This window comes from Falco punctatus (genome assembly GCF_963210335.1).
Source record: "Falco punctatus genome assembly, chromosome: 13".
Taxonomy (NCBI): domain Eukaryota; kingdom Metazoa; phylum Chordata; class Aves; order Falconiformes; family Falconidae; genus Falco; species Falco punctatus.
This window is the reverse complement of record NC_137593.1, coordinates 26,885,273-26,901,854: the sequence shown is the minus strand read 5'-3', so window position 1 is coordinate 26,901,854 and position 16,582 is coordinate 26,885,273. Positions and strand designations below refer to the sequence as shown.

The 16,582-nt window shown below is 48.4% G+C and overlaps 2 protein-coding genes across 7 annotated transcripts in view; one reads left to right on the top strand and one right to left on the bottom strand.

Moving 5' to 3' along the window:
• The window catches only part of STAG1 (STAG1 cohesin complex component), a 199,549-nt gene extending 191,724 nt beyond the window's left edge, over positions 1-7,825 (bottom strand). Inside the window, exon 1 of one of the 2 annotated variants that reach the window (XM_080409718.1) lies at positions 7,654-7,825. The gene's annotated coding sequence lies outside the window, so the exon portion shown is untranslated. The remainder of the gene's footprint in view (positions 1-7,653) is intronic. The other variant, XM_080409721.1, reaches the window with a different exon arrangement.
• Positions 7,826-8,168: 343 nt separating this feature from the next.
• SLC35G2 (solute carrier family 35 member G2) lies at positions 8,169-16,542 on the top strand. 5 transcript variants are annotated; one of them, XM_080409836.1, is made up of 3 exons: positions 8,169-8,349; positions 13,490-13,559; positions 14,851-16,542. In XM_080409836.1, exons 2-3 carry the CDS (start codon positions 13,509-13,511, stop codon positions 15,991-15,993), a joined length of 1,194 nt encoding a protein of 397 aa, XP_080265962.1. In that variant the 5' UTR covers positions 8,169-8,349; positions 13,490-13,508; the 3' UTR covers positions 15,994-16,542. The 5 variants fall into 5 exon arrangements, with proteins under 5 accessions (XP_080265962.1, XP_080265959.1, XP_080265963.1 ...); XM_080409833.1 differs by having other exon boundaries at positions 8,173-8,349; positions 14,736-16,542; XM_080409837.1 differs by lacking the exon at positions 8,169-8,349 and adding an exon at positions 8,356-13,110.
• Positions 16,543-16,582: the final 40 nt, after the last annotated feature.

The window sequence follows — 16,582 nt, the reverse complement described above, 5'->3', positions numbered from 1 at the left end:
ACAGAAACATCTAACAACTTCCCTTTGCAAAGCAAAGCAGCTCCTCTGTTTCTTTTGAGGAGAAACCTAGTTGTAACAGTTAGATATTGAAGCACACCAAGAAAAAAAAATGCAAGAAGTGGAGCATTTAATTTCCATTCCTTTTCTGACAGTGCCAGTAGCATAGGTTATACCTGAAATTTCACTGACCCCATTGCCAGTGTTCTCCTGCTTGCTTTAACAGTGCGGCAGAGTGCGGAGACCTTCAAGCCGCAGGACAGGCTGTACAGAACAGTCTCCCTCCTTTGCTTCACTCCAACGGCTCCGCTCGTTACACTCCAGCTTTGGGGATATTTGATAGGACCCAACTGCAAGTTCTCACTGTCATCCCACCTACCGTCCTCTCTTCCACCTCAGCAAATGGACAGCACTGCCGTAATTTAGATCGGCTATTTTTAATGAAATAATACAATATTCCACATGCCTCTTCCTCTTCGGGTTCTGAACGCATCCAGTGTCTTGCACAGTAGCACAATAATTTGTATTCAAAGATTCTCTAATTTTGAAATGTGAATTACATTTCATCTCTGTCTTATCGCGTTGGCAGAGAAAACTGTTCCAAACAGAGCTCACAGAAATAAAATATATTAGAGGGGAAAAAATCACACATGTCACTAGGGAAAGACAAGAGATACGTACAAACCCACAAAAATTATGCCACTTCTGACCCACTATGCTGACCCTTTTTAGAGAGATAAGAAAGGACACATTATAGGTGAATTTTATTTGATTTATGTAAATACAAGTAGAATAATCAGCTAGGGCTAAAATAAAGAGAGCCTCAAAGAGCTGAAGAAAAACACTGAAACTGTGGAATAGAATGAGATGAAGAATAAACAAACCACGATCTGTAACTAAAAGGGCAGAGTACCTGAAATGTCACAGTCTTTCAGCAAAGTCCTTCAAAAGGCTTGGTAGCTATCCTTACCGTTTTAATTCTCTATCTTCACTCACACTTTCATTCTCACAAGCATTATGTATGGCAGAACACAAATGTTACAGATAGCTGAGCGCGGCTGGGATGCAGTCAAAGGAAGGCAGACCCTTGAACTTCAGTTCTGTAAGCAAAGGTGATCTCTGCAGTGGTGACTTGCACTCCCCGTACTGTATCATTTGTTGTATGGTATCACTGCAACCGTGTTGTTTTGTCTGGGGCTTTTTTAAGCTCAGTACCCAACAGAAGCAGGCATACACAACTGTATTCTACATGCATATCCTTCTCCTCTCCTTTTCTCCAGTTCCCACTACCAATAACTGTCAGCCCCTGGACAGTTTCCACTGAGCTCAGGAAAACTGAGATCCCAAAATATTTAAGTTCCTCTACATTTTAAAAAAATATTAATTTCTTAGAAGAGAGAGTCTTAATTCCTGTCCACCAACCAGCGTCCTAATAAAGCAAAGCTATAGGAAAAACAAAGTTGTTAGATGCCAAATCTAGCATACGAGTGAATCAAAAGAAAACAGCCTTCAAAAAAATTCTACTGCTTGAAGCAGTGCTTCCTCTTGAGCACAACTTCTAATCGTGTTTACTCTCACCTAACACTTTGTGATGCTACAGTCTAGCAAGCCTAACTTCATAGAAACTATTCTAGAAGACAGATCCATAAATAGCTAGCTAAATAGATGACAGCATTTAGACAAGGCAATCAACCCCACTCTTGTACAGGGAAGTCAAGTTCCACAAACCTACAGGAGCTCTCTAGAAGACCTCCCTTACCCACCCACTGATGGGCTCTTACTTAATAAAGCCTGCTTTAATTTCCAAGAGACATTTAATGAGATTGCTTACAAAAGGCTCTTAAAGAAATTGAGCTGCCTTGGCAATAAAAGGCCTTGCATGGATAGGTTATCTGGTTAAAAGAGAGGAAACAAAGAGCAAAACAAATGGTCATTTCTGACAACAGAGTAAGGCCACCAGCGAAGTCCCACAGGAATATGAGCTGGAGCCCTAATTGTTTGAGATGTTCCTACATCTGGAAAAGGAGGTGAATGCTAACAACCTGCTGATGATACCAAGTTATTTGTGGTAAGGCAGACAGGACCAGCCACAAAGAACGGAAGAACACACATGGGCTATGGACAGGAAAGCTGGCAGGGGGAATTCAGTAAAGGTAAGAGTGTTACCAGCAGGAATCCCAACTTTATACACCCAGTGATGGGCTCTGCCGCTCAACATGGCCACTCAAGGCGAGCATACACAGCTGAGTCAGTCAGAATCTCCCACCTGAAGAAGCAAGGGTCTCAATCTCCAGAACCATTTTCCCCAAAAAATATTCTTGCCACTGACCTTGCATCACCTTACTCTGATAGCCTGATTCAATTCATTCACCTGACAGAAAAACACCCCTCCCAAGCAGGTGGTTTTTGCCAGGTAGGGAATTCAGCTAGCTCAAGGAAAGGTCAAGCCCACAGCAGCACTAGCACAAAGGAAAAGGAAGAACTGTGCAGCTGTGGAGAAAGAGATTGCGCTCTCAGCTGTGGCAGGCTGGCAGATCAGCTCAACCATCTTGTGCAATTCCACTGGCAGGAAAAAGCTCTTATGGTCCTAGTGAACAGAGCTGAAAAAATAACAATGCAAAACTGGCATATTTATCACCCTTCTAAGATGGCATTTGTTACCCATTCACAAATGAAGTTTTATTTTCTGCTTACAAACACCAACACATTGGTATCTTCCTGGCCCTTGGGGATTCTAACCCTAAAATGGAGAGAGAAACCCTCATGTGGGGGAAAGCAAACAGATTCTCAGCTTGTCATTTGATTTTTGTTTCAATAAACACCAACGCTAGTATACATATAAAAAAATGCATCCAAAATGAATTGGTTTGATTTTTCTTATTTTATTGTAGAAAAATATTTGACATTTAGAAACATTTCTGAAACACAGGTCTATTCCTGTGTAACTCTACAAAGAAATACTATTCTCCTCTGAACTGAACAATCTGCCAACATTGTTCTCACTCAGCTAAGCTGCTGATACAAGTCTGCTATACAGAGAGTTACAGAATATAGACTCCTTAGATTTATTTGTAGAATAAATAGCACATATTCTGCTGTAACCCCGCACAGCGAGGAACACAGTTGGCTGGATGTTGCCCCTTGCTGCTTTCTAGTAAAACATTACTTTCAGGAACCACCTGAAAAAACTTGCCTTTCAGTTGAGGGAGGACAGGCTTAAGAATTTAACCTCTTGCTCTTAATTCTGCAATAAATGATTAAGGACTGTGTGACTGGAACTCAGAATACTCTCCCACATCAAGCTCTCGTGTCTAGTAACACTGGCTGTGGCCATGAGGCCTGTCCCACCAAATGATGTTGTGCAACCAATGCCTATTTGCATGTGTTAAGACTGAGACTACAAATCCACCCTGGGCAGAACTAGCATCATAATCTGGGAACAAGCATATGTTATAACGCCTGTGGCTAGCCAGCCACGCTCTCCATCTTTAGGTACACAGAGAGCAGCACGTATCAAAGTCGGATGCCTGAAAGGATGAAAAAACTTGTATTTGCACCATTTGTACGAAATACAGAATTACTAGTATTATAAATGGGCATTTTCTTCCAAAATAAGGTGGTCTTGAGATTGCATAAGCAGAATTACCAAATTTATCAAGTTTCTATCTAACCTACAGTTCAAAACAGGATTTACTGAACCCAAACGGTATCAGTGTAGGTACACTGAAGAATCTGTTGTCCAAGACACCCTGCTTTCTCAAGCATACTGTTATGGTTAAACAAATGGTTAAAAACCGTTTTCCAAAATACTCAAATGCCTGCAGAGATGCAAATGAGGAAACGCTGCAAAACTATCAAACCCAGAAGCATAATTCTTTCTAACATTAGTGAAGGGACCAGAGTTACTGGGTATTCTCTCACAAATGATACACAGAAATTGCCAAGTGGTGAAATCATTACCTACATTCAGATGTTCAATAGGACACGTCAGAAATCAGCAAGTAGCTACAAGATCAGAACTAAAGAGAAGATTCCCTCTTCAGCTCTTTCAGCCAGCTGAAAGTGGTGTCTACCTTAAAAAAAAAAAAATTAACATGGACCTTCCCAAAACAACACTTGTTTTTGGAAGCATACTTTCAGACTGAAAAGTTACAACAGCGGGTCACAATAACATTCTCTCAACGCCTTATTTTCTAGAGGAACAAAGAAATAAGTCTTTTGTATTCTGATCACATATTCCACACCCAAACCCAACAAAGTTAAAGCAGTTTGGAAAAGCAAAATGCTGCTGCTAAGAATAAAGCATATCCCCAGATGTCCTGGATAGAAACAACAAAGCAATTATCTCCTGGTGAACACAAACTTTGTAGGATTTCTCTTTTCCAAGAAAGAAAACCAACTCTACTCCTTTCTATTTTTAGCCAAATGAGCAAACACACTTGTGGCACTGCAAGCAAGAGGAGACGGAAATCAGCGATAGTAGAGTTTCAGAGCTCCACGTGATGAGATTTGAGTGACTGCAATAAACTCCCAAAACTTAAAAAAAAAAAAAAAAATAATGAAGTATCTAACAGATTTTGGTTAGCATTTTAAGTCCTGAGGCCAGTACATCAGATAAGGCGCTTCCTTATCCTGGCACTGGGCTTCAGCATCAGCTTCTGGTTTTGACTCCAAGCATCAGAAGCCAGAGCCTCACCCAAAGACTTGGGCACTTCAAGGTGCAGAATGGGGAGAGCCAGATCTCTGAGAGGCAGACCACCCATTCAATAGTGCTGCATCCAAACTTAGCCTCTCACATTCCTGCATAACTTAAGCAGACAAGATGACAAGTTTGCTGCTTTCATTGTGTCTTGTTAACTACAGAACTAGCACTTCCAAACTTTCAGCAGGATGTTTGAGTCTTTTGTGCACCTGACCAGAAAGCAATTTACGTTGTAACAAATGTTACAGTAAAGATATGTTCTTATCCCAGTAAAACGATTTTCTTAGAAAGTCATCACAATTAAGCATCTCTCTCCCACTGCCATCCTTACACTTCTATGGGCTCACTTGCCTAGTTAAATGATATTTAAAATACCGATATTTGGCCACATAAGGGCCAGTCTTTGCAACAATGGGAAAGAACAGAGAGAATCCAAAGTCACCAGTGCAAACCTGAAGTACATGTTCTTCTTTAGGAAAGGGTTCTTTCAAACAAAAAATGTTCACTTGTTGCGTTTCTAAACATCCTGAACAACTCATTTTGTCAGTGCACCCAGATATTTGATGTTCATAAAACTTCTCAACCACCAAAAGATGCACGGCAGTTTCAGCAGATGTCACACAAAACCCTGCACGACAGGAAGGGCAGGCTATGGACAGGGACAGTAGCCGAACAACTTGGAGACCCCACTCACAGAGCTCTAACACCAGGGTTTCAGCTGCCCTCCCAGCTTCTGTCCATGGCATACTGTGTGTGAATGTTCGGCCATAAATGCTGCCTTTCACAGTGAACTCACCAACTTCAGCACGTTTGTAAAACCTTAGGAAGCAGGAGAGGCAGTGAGCTGCCAACTGCCACGTGCTCCAGTCGTTCGACACACAGGGGCAGCGGAAGAGCTGCTTGGAACCTCCAGAACCAGCACTGTTTGTTCAGCTTCAGACTAGTACCATTTTCCACTACGCACTCCAACTGCTATAAACCCCCAAGCGTGTCCATCAGCTGTAGCAAGCAAGAATTCCAACTGAACACTCTGTGTTGAGCAGCCAGTAAAAATTACATCCTCTCGGATTAATCATAACCCTGGAGGAGTCAGCCCCTCCGCTCCCGCTCAGCAGGAAATCCTGCTGCATCATGGCTTGGCTAGCCATTTCAAACACCTCTGCACCCCACTACATGGACTTTCCTCAGGCTGGCCACCAAAAATTCATCTCAGTGGAGTCACAAAGAAACAAACAAACAGACTGGCCTCTAGTTGGATAAAAGAAAGAACTTCTTCCCATGGTTTTGACAGACAGCCTACATACTGCCTTGGGGCCCAGTGATTTCTTCACAAGTTATACCATAGAGACACTCATCAAATGACCTTGCTATCTACAGATGAACAAAAAAACCCCTCACTAGGCAAAGTAAAACTGCTTTGGATCCAGAAAATCTGGATGACGACTTCTCCCATACCACCCCTATCTCCAGGGTAATAATGTGGAAAAGTTAAACGAGTCTTAAGGTGTCTAAATGCAGGCATTAATGTCATCCACCACACCAGACACATGACACAATTTAAGAAGAGTTGCGTTACCGGTGCAATCTGGAGAAGGCTTTCTGCTCCTCAACGACTTAATAAACCCTGTTACTAGCCTTAACTCTACAGAGCGACAAGAACCTCAAAATCATGCGGAACACAACCAAAATAATCAATATTTATAAAGCCGCTCAATTTAGTTTAATTAAACTCACACTGTCTCACCGGAAACTAAGTTTTTTGACGCCGATATGGGCAGCCACATGCCCGCAGGTTGCCCCACAGGTGCCAGCGCTGCTCCTATGGCCGGGCCAGGGCTCGCCCGGTGCCCACCGCTCGCCACCAAGCTGCCAGCACCCACGGCACAAGCCTTCCTCCTGCCACCAGAATCCTCGCCATTTTTTTGGTGGTTTTTTTTTGTTTGGTTGGTTGGGTTCTGCTGTCCAACAGCTCAGGACCCCGGCCCGGTGTCCCTCCTCCCAGTACGGCCGGAGGGCACCACCGACGCTCGGCTTCTCCCCGCCCGGAACCACCAAGCAGCCCGCCCCGCCGGCCCCCCGGGCTAGGGCACGGGCACGCTGCTTTGCCCACCCCGGGGGCGGGGGGAACCCCACGGCGACACGGCACGGGGCTGTCCCCCCGTCGCCAGCCCAGGGGCGGCCGCTCGCCCCCAGGCCCGGCAACCCGCCCGCCCCGCCGCGACCCCCGCGCCAACAACCGGGGAAGCAACGGCGGGGCGGGGGCCTCAGCTCCCCCCCCCCACCCCGCCAGTGTGTGACCCCCCCCGGGCCCGCCTGTCCCCTCCCTGGACGCCAGCCAGGCGCCGGCGGGGCGCTGGGGCGGCCCGGGCCCTCCCGCCGCCCTCCCCCGGGCCGGGCCCAGGCGGCGAGGCGGGCCGCGCCGAGCCGAACCGGCTCCCGCAACTTTCCCTCCCCGCGGCCACGGCACCAACTCCGCCGCCGCCGCCCAGCCCGGCCGGGGCCGCCGCCACCCCCGTGCCCCGCGCGGCGGAAGCGCCACCCCCGCTCCGCCCGAGCATCCCCCGCCGCCGCCGCCCGGGCCGCCCCCGCCCCCGCGGCACTGGGCCGCGCAGCGGGAGCGTCGCCGCCGCCCGGAGCGGGGCGCAGGCCCGGCAGCGGGAGAGGCCGCCGAGCTCGGCCCGGCGCCCCCGGCAGCCCCGGCGGGGACAATGAGATGGCGGCGAAGAGCGCCGCGCCCGGGGGACCCGTTGCTCCGGCAGGAGCCGCCCCGCCCCGCGCCGCCTCCTCTTCCCTCCCCTCCCCTTCTCCTCTCTCCTCGCACGGGCAGCGCCCGCTCCCGGCCCGGCCGCCGCGGAGACCGAACGAGCGAGCGGCCCCGGCCCGCTGCCCCCGCCCCTCGCGCCTCCATCTTGGATCGGCGCCTCAGCGCCCTCCCTCCCCCGCGCCCCGCTCACCTCGGGCCGCGCCGCGCCGGGCCGGGCGGCACCCCGGGAGCCTGCGGAGCGGCTGGCGCGCGGGGTCCGGGCGGGTGCGGGCCGGGGCCGGGGCGGCGGCGCTGGCGGGGGCCGCGCTCACCGGAGCCGCAATCCTAAACCGCCATCTGGCGGCATTTCCGACCCGCCAATGGCGCAGCCGCCGCCGCGCGCCGGACCCCCAGCGCCCCCTGGCGCCCGCGCGCCGCCACTGCCCGCCCGCCGCCGCCGCCGCGCGGGGAGGGGGGGGGAGCGGGGGCGCCGCGGGTCGGGGCGGCACGCGGGCGCCGCAAACGTCTTTCGCGCGAAAACGCCGCGCATGCGCCCCGCCGCCGGTGCCCGCGCGCGGCGGCGGGGCGGAAGGCGGCCGGGAGCGGCGCCGCTGAGGGGGCGGGGCGCGGCCGGGGTGACAGGAAACCGGCGGAGCCCAGGCGGGCGGCTGTCGCGACAGAGTGGGGGCGGGGCGGGGCCGGGGAGGTGGCGCCGGTCTCCGTGAGGCGGCGGGGGCGCGGCCCCGGGGCGGGCCCGGGTGCCGGAGGGGCGGCCTGTCCCCGGCGGCCCGCGGCGATGAGGCCCCTGGGCTGAGGGGGGCGGCGGCCCCCGGCAGGGGAGAGGCGGGAGCGGCCGCCGAGGGCGCGGCGGGCCGAGGCGGCGGCGCCGGGCGGGTGTTCGGTACCGGTAAGTGCTCGGGAGCGGGAGCGGGCGGGCGTCGCGCCGTGGGGGCCGCAGAGCTGGCGGCCGGGAAGGGCCCGGTGGGGCCGGGGCCGCCGCTCGCTGTCGGGCGCACTGGAACCCCGGTGAGCCCGCGCCCGCCGCTCCAGGGGCGCCGCCGCCTGCCCGCGCTCCCGGTGCAGCCCCCGCGGCGCCCCCAGCCCTGCTGCCCGCCGGCCTTCCTGCGGCTTGCCGGAGGAAGAGGCACGGTAGTCAGCAAAACGTCTCCGGTCTCAGCCTGCCGTCTGGCCCGGTAAACCCGCAGGTGCCACCTTGTGCTCTCGTTTCAGCCGGTTGTCACGTACCGTTTAAGACCTCGCTTAAATCTAGCCAAGCTCTGTTCGTGGGCTGTAGGAGACTGTACATAAAGTGTGGACGTGTTCTCCGTGCGTGCTTTCCCCCGTGCCTGGATGTGCAGGGTTTGTCCACACCAGGGGGATCGGGGTGGAAGTTTGCAGACGAGGTGGCTCCTGTTCCAGATTCACTCAATGCCAGCGTTGCAGCTGCAGAGGTCGTAGTTGCAACAGGCAACGGCCACGAATGCAGAAATCGGGGCAGAGTGTTTTCTCATGGAACCGAACACGCTTGGAGCCCTTATATAGCAAGAGAATAGGCTATTGAGAGCAAGAGAAATGGAAGGTGTCGCATATAACCCCACTGAAGTCACATGTGGCAGCTTCAGCGAGCTAGCACGAATACAGATTGGGTTTGGGCAGCAAAATATTATCAGAAGTGTACTGATAATTCCTGGGGCTTAAGGGTAGGGTTTATATTTTAACTCTGTGAAGGGTGTACTGGCTCTTCCCCGAGGCAGTGCTGTTGGAGATGGCTCATTTGAAGACACGAGATACTGGTTTGTTGGTTTGTGTGTAACATTCGCTCTTGTGCTTAAGTACTAAAAACTTTCGTATAATTGCTCTTTCATTTTCTTAAATACCTTCTGTTATTCATTGCATTTTAATAAAGACTTGAGTTTCTTTGCATATATTTTCAATAAAATTGATTTATATGCTTAGACCATCTGCCTAAAAAAGATAAAGGTATTCTGATTTTCCAGCGAGCACCTTATCAAACAGTTTAAAAGTGTAGCAGCAATGTACTGTTTCAGTGATACCCGCATTAACTGCCTGTGCACCTTATGTTGCCTTTTCTTCCTTCTCATTGCGTTCACGTTGTGTTACCCTAGTCAAGTCATCACATGAGTGTAGATCCCTTGGCATGTGCCTTTGCCTGGACTATCAAGCACCAAAGAATGTCCGGCGAGGTAAAGGTGGTCTTAATGGAGAGGGTGCTGAAACAGGAATTCAGGAGTTTTTTCCTGCACCTGATAATCAAAATCAAAATTTGCATTGTGGGAAGTCGGTGCACGCAAGTGCTTGGTGGAGGTGGCACAAGTTCAGTCAGTTACATGGGTTTGTAGGGATGGAGTGGATCTTTCATACGTAACAGTATTCAAGGGAAACTGTTAGTCTGTAGTTATCCTATAGAGGTTGCTTACAGCCCTCTGGAAATCTCAGTTGTGGAGATTCAGGTTTTTTCCCACAGAAGAGGCAAAGGAAGGTCCCTGCGAGGACTGCCTTTCAAGAGCGCAGGGATAGCCATTTTCTTGTTTTCGACTTTGTAAGGACTGCAGTTGCCATGTCTGCAAATCTTTTGTAATGATATTTCAGGTTTTGACCGATCTGGCAGAACATGAGGCTGTCGTTCTGTGGGTTTATTGGAAATTTGCGGTTCGAATCTCCAGTCAGGCTTCAAAGCCTTAATTCCTTCAGGCACGGCCAGGAGGGGAGCTCAGCCTCCCACCCCCAGGAGCTGAGTGGCACCTCTACCTGGCCAATCAGCAGCTGTGTAGTGATTGGGGGCGGGGAGGGGGGCGGCAGTGTTTGCGGGTTTTTCTTTTAAAAGAAGTCACAGTGTGTAGTTACTAATGATTTGTGACGTTTATTGAATCCATTGTGATTATTTGTTCACCCATGGGAAAACCGGGTTCACACTTTGGCAGTCAGTGAGTTCCATGAGCCAGTAATTTAAATGGGTGTCCCAGGCTGTCGTTTGAATTGGGAATGTTTTTGTGATATAACATGAGAATTTTGCATAGTGCTTAACCTTGTCTTAAACTCGATGCAAAATCAAATTTTGCTTTTCATAGAAAACTCAAAGCATTTTATGTTTCCAGATATGAAGAAAAATAAAAACTTCATGTGAACCCCACAAAAGGCTCTAGCAGAAAGAGAAGTAGTTTTTCTGCACAGGCTGTGCTGGTTTCCGTTTATTTTAAATTTGCATCTGGGCAAACAATGGATTTGGGATATGCGCTAATCTCAGTCTCCACTGAAATTCTCACTGGTTAAGAAAAGCAAGGTCATCAAAGAATACAAATAAATCTACTATGTGAGAGTTGGAGTAACATTTGTCAATATACTCAATGTTTAGTAGAGAAAATTAGATTTTGGCTTAAGCAACTCCCGTTATTTTTTGTTCTTTATTACTTCTCGTCTCCTGCCTTTCTCATGTCTGATGTGTTTGACCTTCTTTCCAGACCTTCCAACTGTGAGCATTCTTAGTGCTGAAGAATACTGGAGGGAATACAGCATCTGTACAGGACAGCCATTTTGAGCTACATGCTCATGAGCTGTTGTTTTCTTCCAGAGGGATCTCTGAATGCATTACACAGGTCCAGCACTACATTTGCAACTGCCTTTTGTCTCTTTTCTATACCCTTTTCAATACTTGTTGGAAGAAAATGTAATCTAAACTCAGGAACCAACAAAGTTACCATCATATGCTAATAGTAAAAAAAATTAGTTGATTTGTTTTCATGAACTCGGCTGCTTCTTAACGAAATGACTGAGTTTATACAGGCTAGATCCACTGTCACGGTAGTAACAATGCCTCGTGCACCTTTTGTCTTCTTTTTCTCCCACTTATTTTACTTCTGTTCCATATATTGTGCCTTAAATCAAGATGATCTTGGATGTTTTTTAAGATGTGGGGACAGCAAGGCAGGATTGTGAATTTGTACCACAAGGAAAATGCTAGGTGAGAAAAGCTGTGCTTGTGAAAATCACTGCCTTCCTGGAGCCATTCAGTGCATTTTGCATTTGCATATTAAAAGAATCTGAAATTAACAATTTATCTGAAGAAAAAGTGCAAGTAGCAGGTGGGACTGGGGTAGGTTTCTGATAGGGTGTTTTTAAATGTTTGATGGTTTGTTTGGGCTGCCTGCTAGCACTGCTGATACCCAGCTCTTACCCTCTTTATTTGCTCTCTTTGGCATTTCAGCTGTTTCTTCTCAAGTTTCTTGGAGTATTTAAGCGACATTAATGGGCACTCTGGAATACTCCTCCACCATTTAGCTGCGCACTGGCATCGTTTTGTTTTTTTTCAGCTGAACTCTGCTGAAAATGGGCTGGTGGCAGAAACGGGAACAGGAGTGCTACCCAAGGTCTCCTGCACAGACAAGGTTGTTTCTTGTCCTCAGACCCTCTAACGTCTACCGATCTCGGCTTCAGTGAGGGATCTGAGGGCCGGGCGCGTTAGCCTGCCAAAGCAAGAGCAAGGTGATGCCCCCGGTACCAAGATGGGCAGCATCCTAACCTCCGTGCTTTCTAACTTCATCAAAGTGGGAAGCTAGGTGCGGCTGGGTAATGAGTCGGATGTAATAAAACTCTCCCAGCAGACTGTTACTAAGCGGTAACTTACTTTCTTTGTTGCAGCACTGGGGATAGCTCCACCGTAAGTGCTCCAACAATCTGGCAAACTTGCAAGAGGCTAGATACCGTAAAGTTATACATATACATGAGATTTCCTGGAACTCATTAACATATGCAAGTGTCTGGTCCACACTCACAGTTGCCTCACCTGGTGTCTCTCCTGGTGGTCTCTAAGCGGGCATAGGGATCTTCTATTGCTGCCATTCTTTTGTAACTTTCTTATCTTTATGGTCCTGCGCATCTCTGTAAAGTGAGATTATCCAGGCACCTCCCTATCTCACAACCATCCGGAGCTTCTCGATCAGCTAACTATCTAGTGCTTATGACAGTTTCCTTGTTCTGGAGGCCTTCTTATAACCCCCCCACAACCATCCTGGAGCCTCTTTTGTTCAGGTAAATATCTGTGGTGCTTACGACATCTTCCTTGTTCTTGGGCCTTAACCCTTTCACCCCAGGATCCCTCGCTTACTTGTGCAGGACTGAGCTGGGACTCGGTGCCTGCCCCTCTCCCCACCTCCCATTCACTGTGATCCCTGCCAGGATTCACTCTGCCTGCAAGAAGTAGGCTACAGCTTAGCTTGGGTGTAGGGAGGGTGTTCAATAAATACAATAAACTGTGAGGAAAAAGGAAGAATGTCCCATTCTTATGTAAATTATTTTTGTCAGGAGACGCAGGGGATGCAGATTATGGATGGACAAAATGCAAAGGCTAAACCTGGCCACTGTATTTTTAAAGTGTTTCTGTGAAGAGCTATTGCACCTACTTTTACATCGCCTTTTGATCTGTTGTCTCCCTGACAAACCGCTGCCGTGCTGTTTGGCCCGACTGTCCACTCAGCTGTGGTCTTGCATGTTCAGGACCCGCCTGCTCCCGTGCTGCGGCACTCCTGCAGACAAGGACTGCAGGGCTGTCCCTGCCTGTCCCCTGCTGACACCGCAGAGGCCAAGCTGCTGCTCCTGGGGATGGATGACTGGATGGCAGGTCCCCCTGGGCATCCTCTCCTCCATGGCGCTGGTGAGCACAGCAGGCACAGGGTGGTGAACTTTATCGTTACAAAGCTGTAGGAACCTTATGCTCACCAAACAATTGCTTGTTCTTTGGATTAGTTCCATCAATAATTCTGAGATGGCTGAGGAGTGGTTTTAGCAAGATGGCCCTGATTGCTTTCTCTCCTTCTGAAGTTTCTTGGGTTTTGTGGTGGTGTCTTTTCGTAAGCACGGTGGTTGCCAGTTCCCAAGGAGCGTGGCCTCAAGGGCATGCTGTTGCTTCTGAAATTGTCAGCTTTGAAAAACCAGCAGAATGTTTCATGCCTCCCTTGGGTATTACTTTCTGTGCTGGGATGTCTGTAACCTTACCTGTTTGCTACCTGAGAGCATCTACTGTTTCTGTTTAGGCACCCTGTAAAGATGTAGATGACCAAGAGGTGTCTCCCCTTCTGGCCTGGGATTAAATCTCTGTCGCAGGTAAGATCTGCATGGGTTTATTTGCTGGGGTGAGTAGAAGACAGGGAAGGTCGCATTTCTCCTGCTGCCAGCTCTTTTTGGAAGGGCTGTTTGTGCAGATGGTTGAGGGCGCTGTGAAAACACAGTAATCTTAATGACATCCCTGTGCCTGAATTAAATAGACCCTCTGCTGTCATGCTGGGCCTGGGGACAGCGATGGCATGCTCAGCGGAGAGCTGGAGGAATTACGGCTGCAGGTGGGCTGCACGTGCTGGGGCCAGCAACGGCCAAGTGGCGTTTGTGCCGGCTAAGGCCGGGTGTGCAGAGGGCTTGCTTGCTTGCTTGTTTGGAGGGTGATGCCACCGTTGTGACATGCAGCACCACATGTGTTGCTGCACTTGTCACAGCGGTGCACACAGATCACGGGCGCTGCTTTGGTAGCATGAAATGGACCTTCAATCGGAGACAGAAGGGTGGTAGGTTTGTAGCTGTGTTTGTTAAATGCCTGCCACAGGAAGGGCTGGTTAGTGGTCCGGATTGTCTAGCTTTTCCCCATTGAAAATAAATTATCTAAAAAATCAGATTTGAAGAACAAATCTGTGGCAAAACCAATCACTGGAAATAACAGGATGTAAAAAGAAGATGGAATTTTTAACATTGTCAAAATACTGTTCAAAAATATGTTGATTACTCATAAGCTGACTACGCTGACTGGCTCGGGGATACTCCTTGTTTCCCTGTGTTGCTGTCAGTCTAGAAACAAGGCAGTCATCTCCTCCAGCCAGATTTCTTCCATAATCTTGCAACATTAGCAAGCAATTAGCAATAAGTATAATTCATAATTACAGGGTATATACTGTCCAAAAAGCTTAGCAAGAGAACTTTCTCATTAGAGTAAGAATATATGAGAATGCATTATACGTACTATACATAATGAGAATATGCATAATTTTCAAAAATTAGTGACTTAAGGTGAAGTGCCATGGTTGACTTTTAAGGAGATCCAAATGGCCTGACTATCAAAGGTATTTAGTAGTAACTCTGCAGAAAATTAAAGCAAAACCAAGAACAATCTACTAGTACTTGTACTTGGTTGATAAAAGTAGCTTGTAAACAGTAACAGCATTTACATACTAATGTAAATTCTTGCTATTCTTTAAATAAAAATAACAGTGCATCTTCATTTTTTTTCTTAAGACCGGGACATTTCACTGAGGAAATGGATGCATCTTCCCAAAAATACCCAATCAAAAAGCGAGTGAAAATTCATCCTAACACAGTAACCGTGAAATATACTTCTCATTACCCCCAGCCAGGAGAAGAGGGATATGAGGATGTTAATGAAGATACCGGAGGATTTTTGGAGGATAATCCTAAGAAAAGACTACTGAATGATGGGAAGAAGAGAGAAAGGACCTTTTTTGGTACAATAGAGACGAAGCTTCACCCAGCACAACTGCCAAAACCCGATGAGATCAGGCAGTCCCAGCATTTTCCTGAAGGAAACATACTGCAGTCAAGGAAAACATGGGTAGTCCTTTTTGGATCTGCCGTGGCTCACGGATGTGTGGCTCTAATTACAAGACTAATTTCTGATCGTTCCAAAGTGCCATCCCTAGAGTTAATTTTCATCCGTTCAGTCTTACAGGTGCTGTCCATTACTGTTGTGTGTTACTACCATGAGCCTCCCTTTGGCCCCAAAGGCTACAGACTCCGGCTCTTCTTCTATGGAGTCTGCAATGTTATCTCTATTACCTGTGCTTATACCTCCTTCTCTATAGTTCCCCCCAGCAATGGGACCATTATGTGGAGGGCTACCACTACAGTGTTCAGTGCCATTTTGGCTTTTTTAATCATAGATGAAGGAATGGCTTACGTAGACATAATTACTGTAGTTGGCAGTGTGTTTGGTGTTTGTCTGGTCATGATCCCCAACATTGCTAAGGAGGAAAACTCTTTGCTGAGCACCTGGAAGGAAGCTTTTGGCTATACCATGACCGTTATGGCAGGTTTGACCACTGCTCTCTCCATGATAGTCTATAGATCAATCAAAGATAACATCAGCATGTGGACGGCACTGTTCACCTTTAGTTGGACAGGAACGGTGTGGGGAGCATCCACTATGTTCTTACTTCAAGAGCCAATTGTCCCACTGGATGGAGAGACCTGGAGCTATCTCCTTGCCATCTGCCTGTGCTCCACAGCAGCCTTCTTGGGAGTCTACTATGCCCTGAGCAAGTTCCACCCCGCTTTGGTCAGCACCATACAGCACCTGGAGATAGTCATTGCCATGGTCCTGCAGCTTGTTGTGCTGCGGATCTTCCCAGGTGCTTACGATCTTGTTGGGGGTGCTGTTATTTTGGTTAGTGTTTTTTTCCTTGCATGTTATAAACTGTCCTGGAAGAATATAGGAAGGCAAGATTATCAGGAGATTGTGGATTCTTCCATTAAATGAATTGTGTTTTTTCCGTCCAGTTCTGGCTCTGTGACCATGTGAAAGTAACTCCTTTTAACTCTGTTGTGTTCTAGTGTAGTGGCCAGGTCCTCCCTCTACTGTTTAAATTCACAGCTGATGTAGCAGTGTTGGTATTTCCAGACTTCCATGACAGGTGAATTGGTTCTAGTGCATACAACCATGGACATTTTGTCATGTGAGAAAACAGTTTGTCTCCAGCACGTGGGGTGCAGAAGCAGAAGTACAGACTGGCCCACAGAAGCGCAGCCTGAGCCATAGGCATGTTCTTCCTCACCTTCCCCGGATAAGGCAATACAGGGACAGAGGGATTCACTAGTGACTCCCATTCCCATGCGGTGTGGCAGCAGGAAAATGAACAGTAAAACCATTGAAATGGTCAACCAGAGTATTCATATCCTCTGTAACACTTCTTATGCTTTGGCTGTAATATTCTAAATGAAGTAATGCTTGTATTTCTGTGGTTAAAACCTGCATTTCCTGTGTGTATAAAGAATAAGTCAGTAAAGCTTTTTGTGCTTTGTGGTTAAATTTCTGTCTGAATTGATGCAGGAAGCCCAAGCCTCCTATG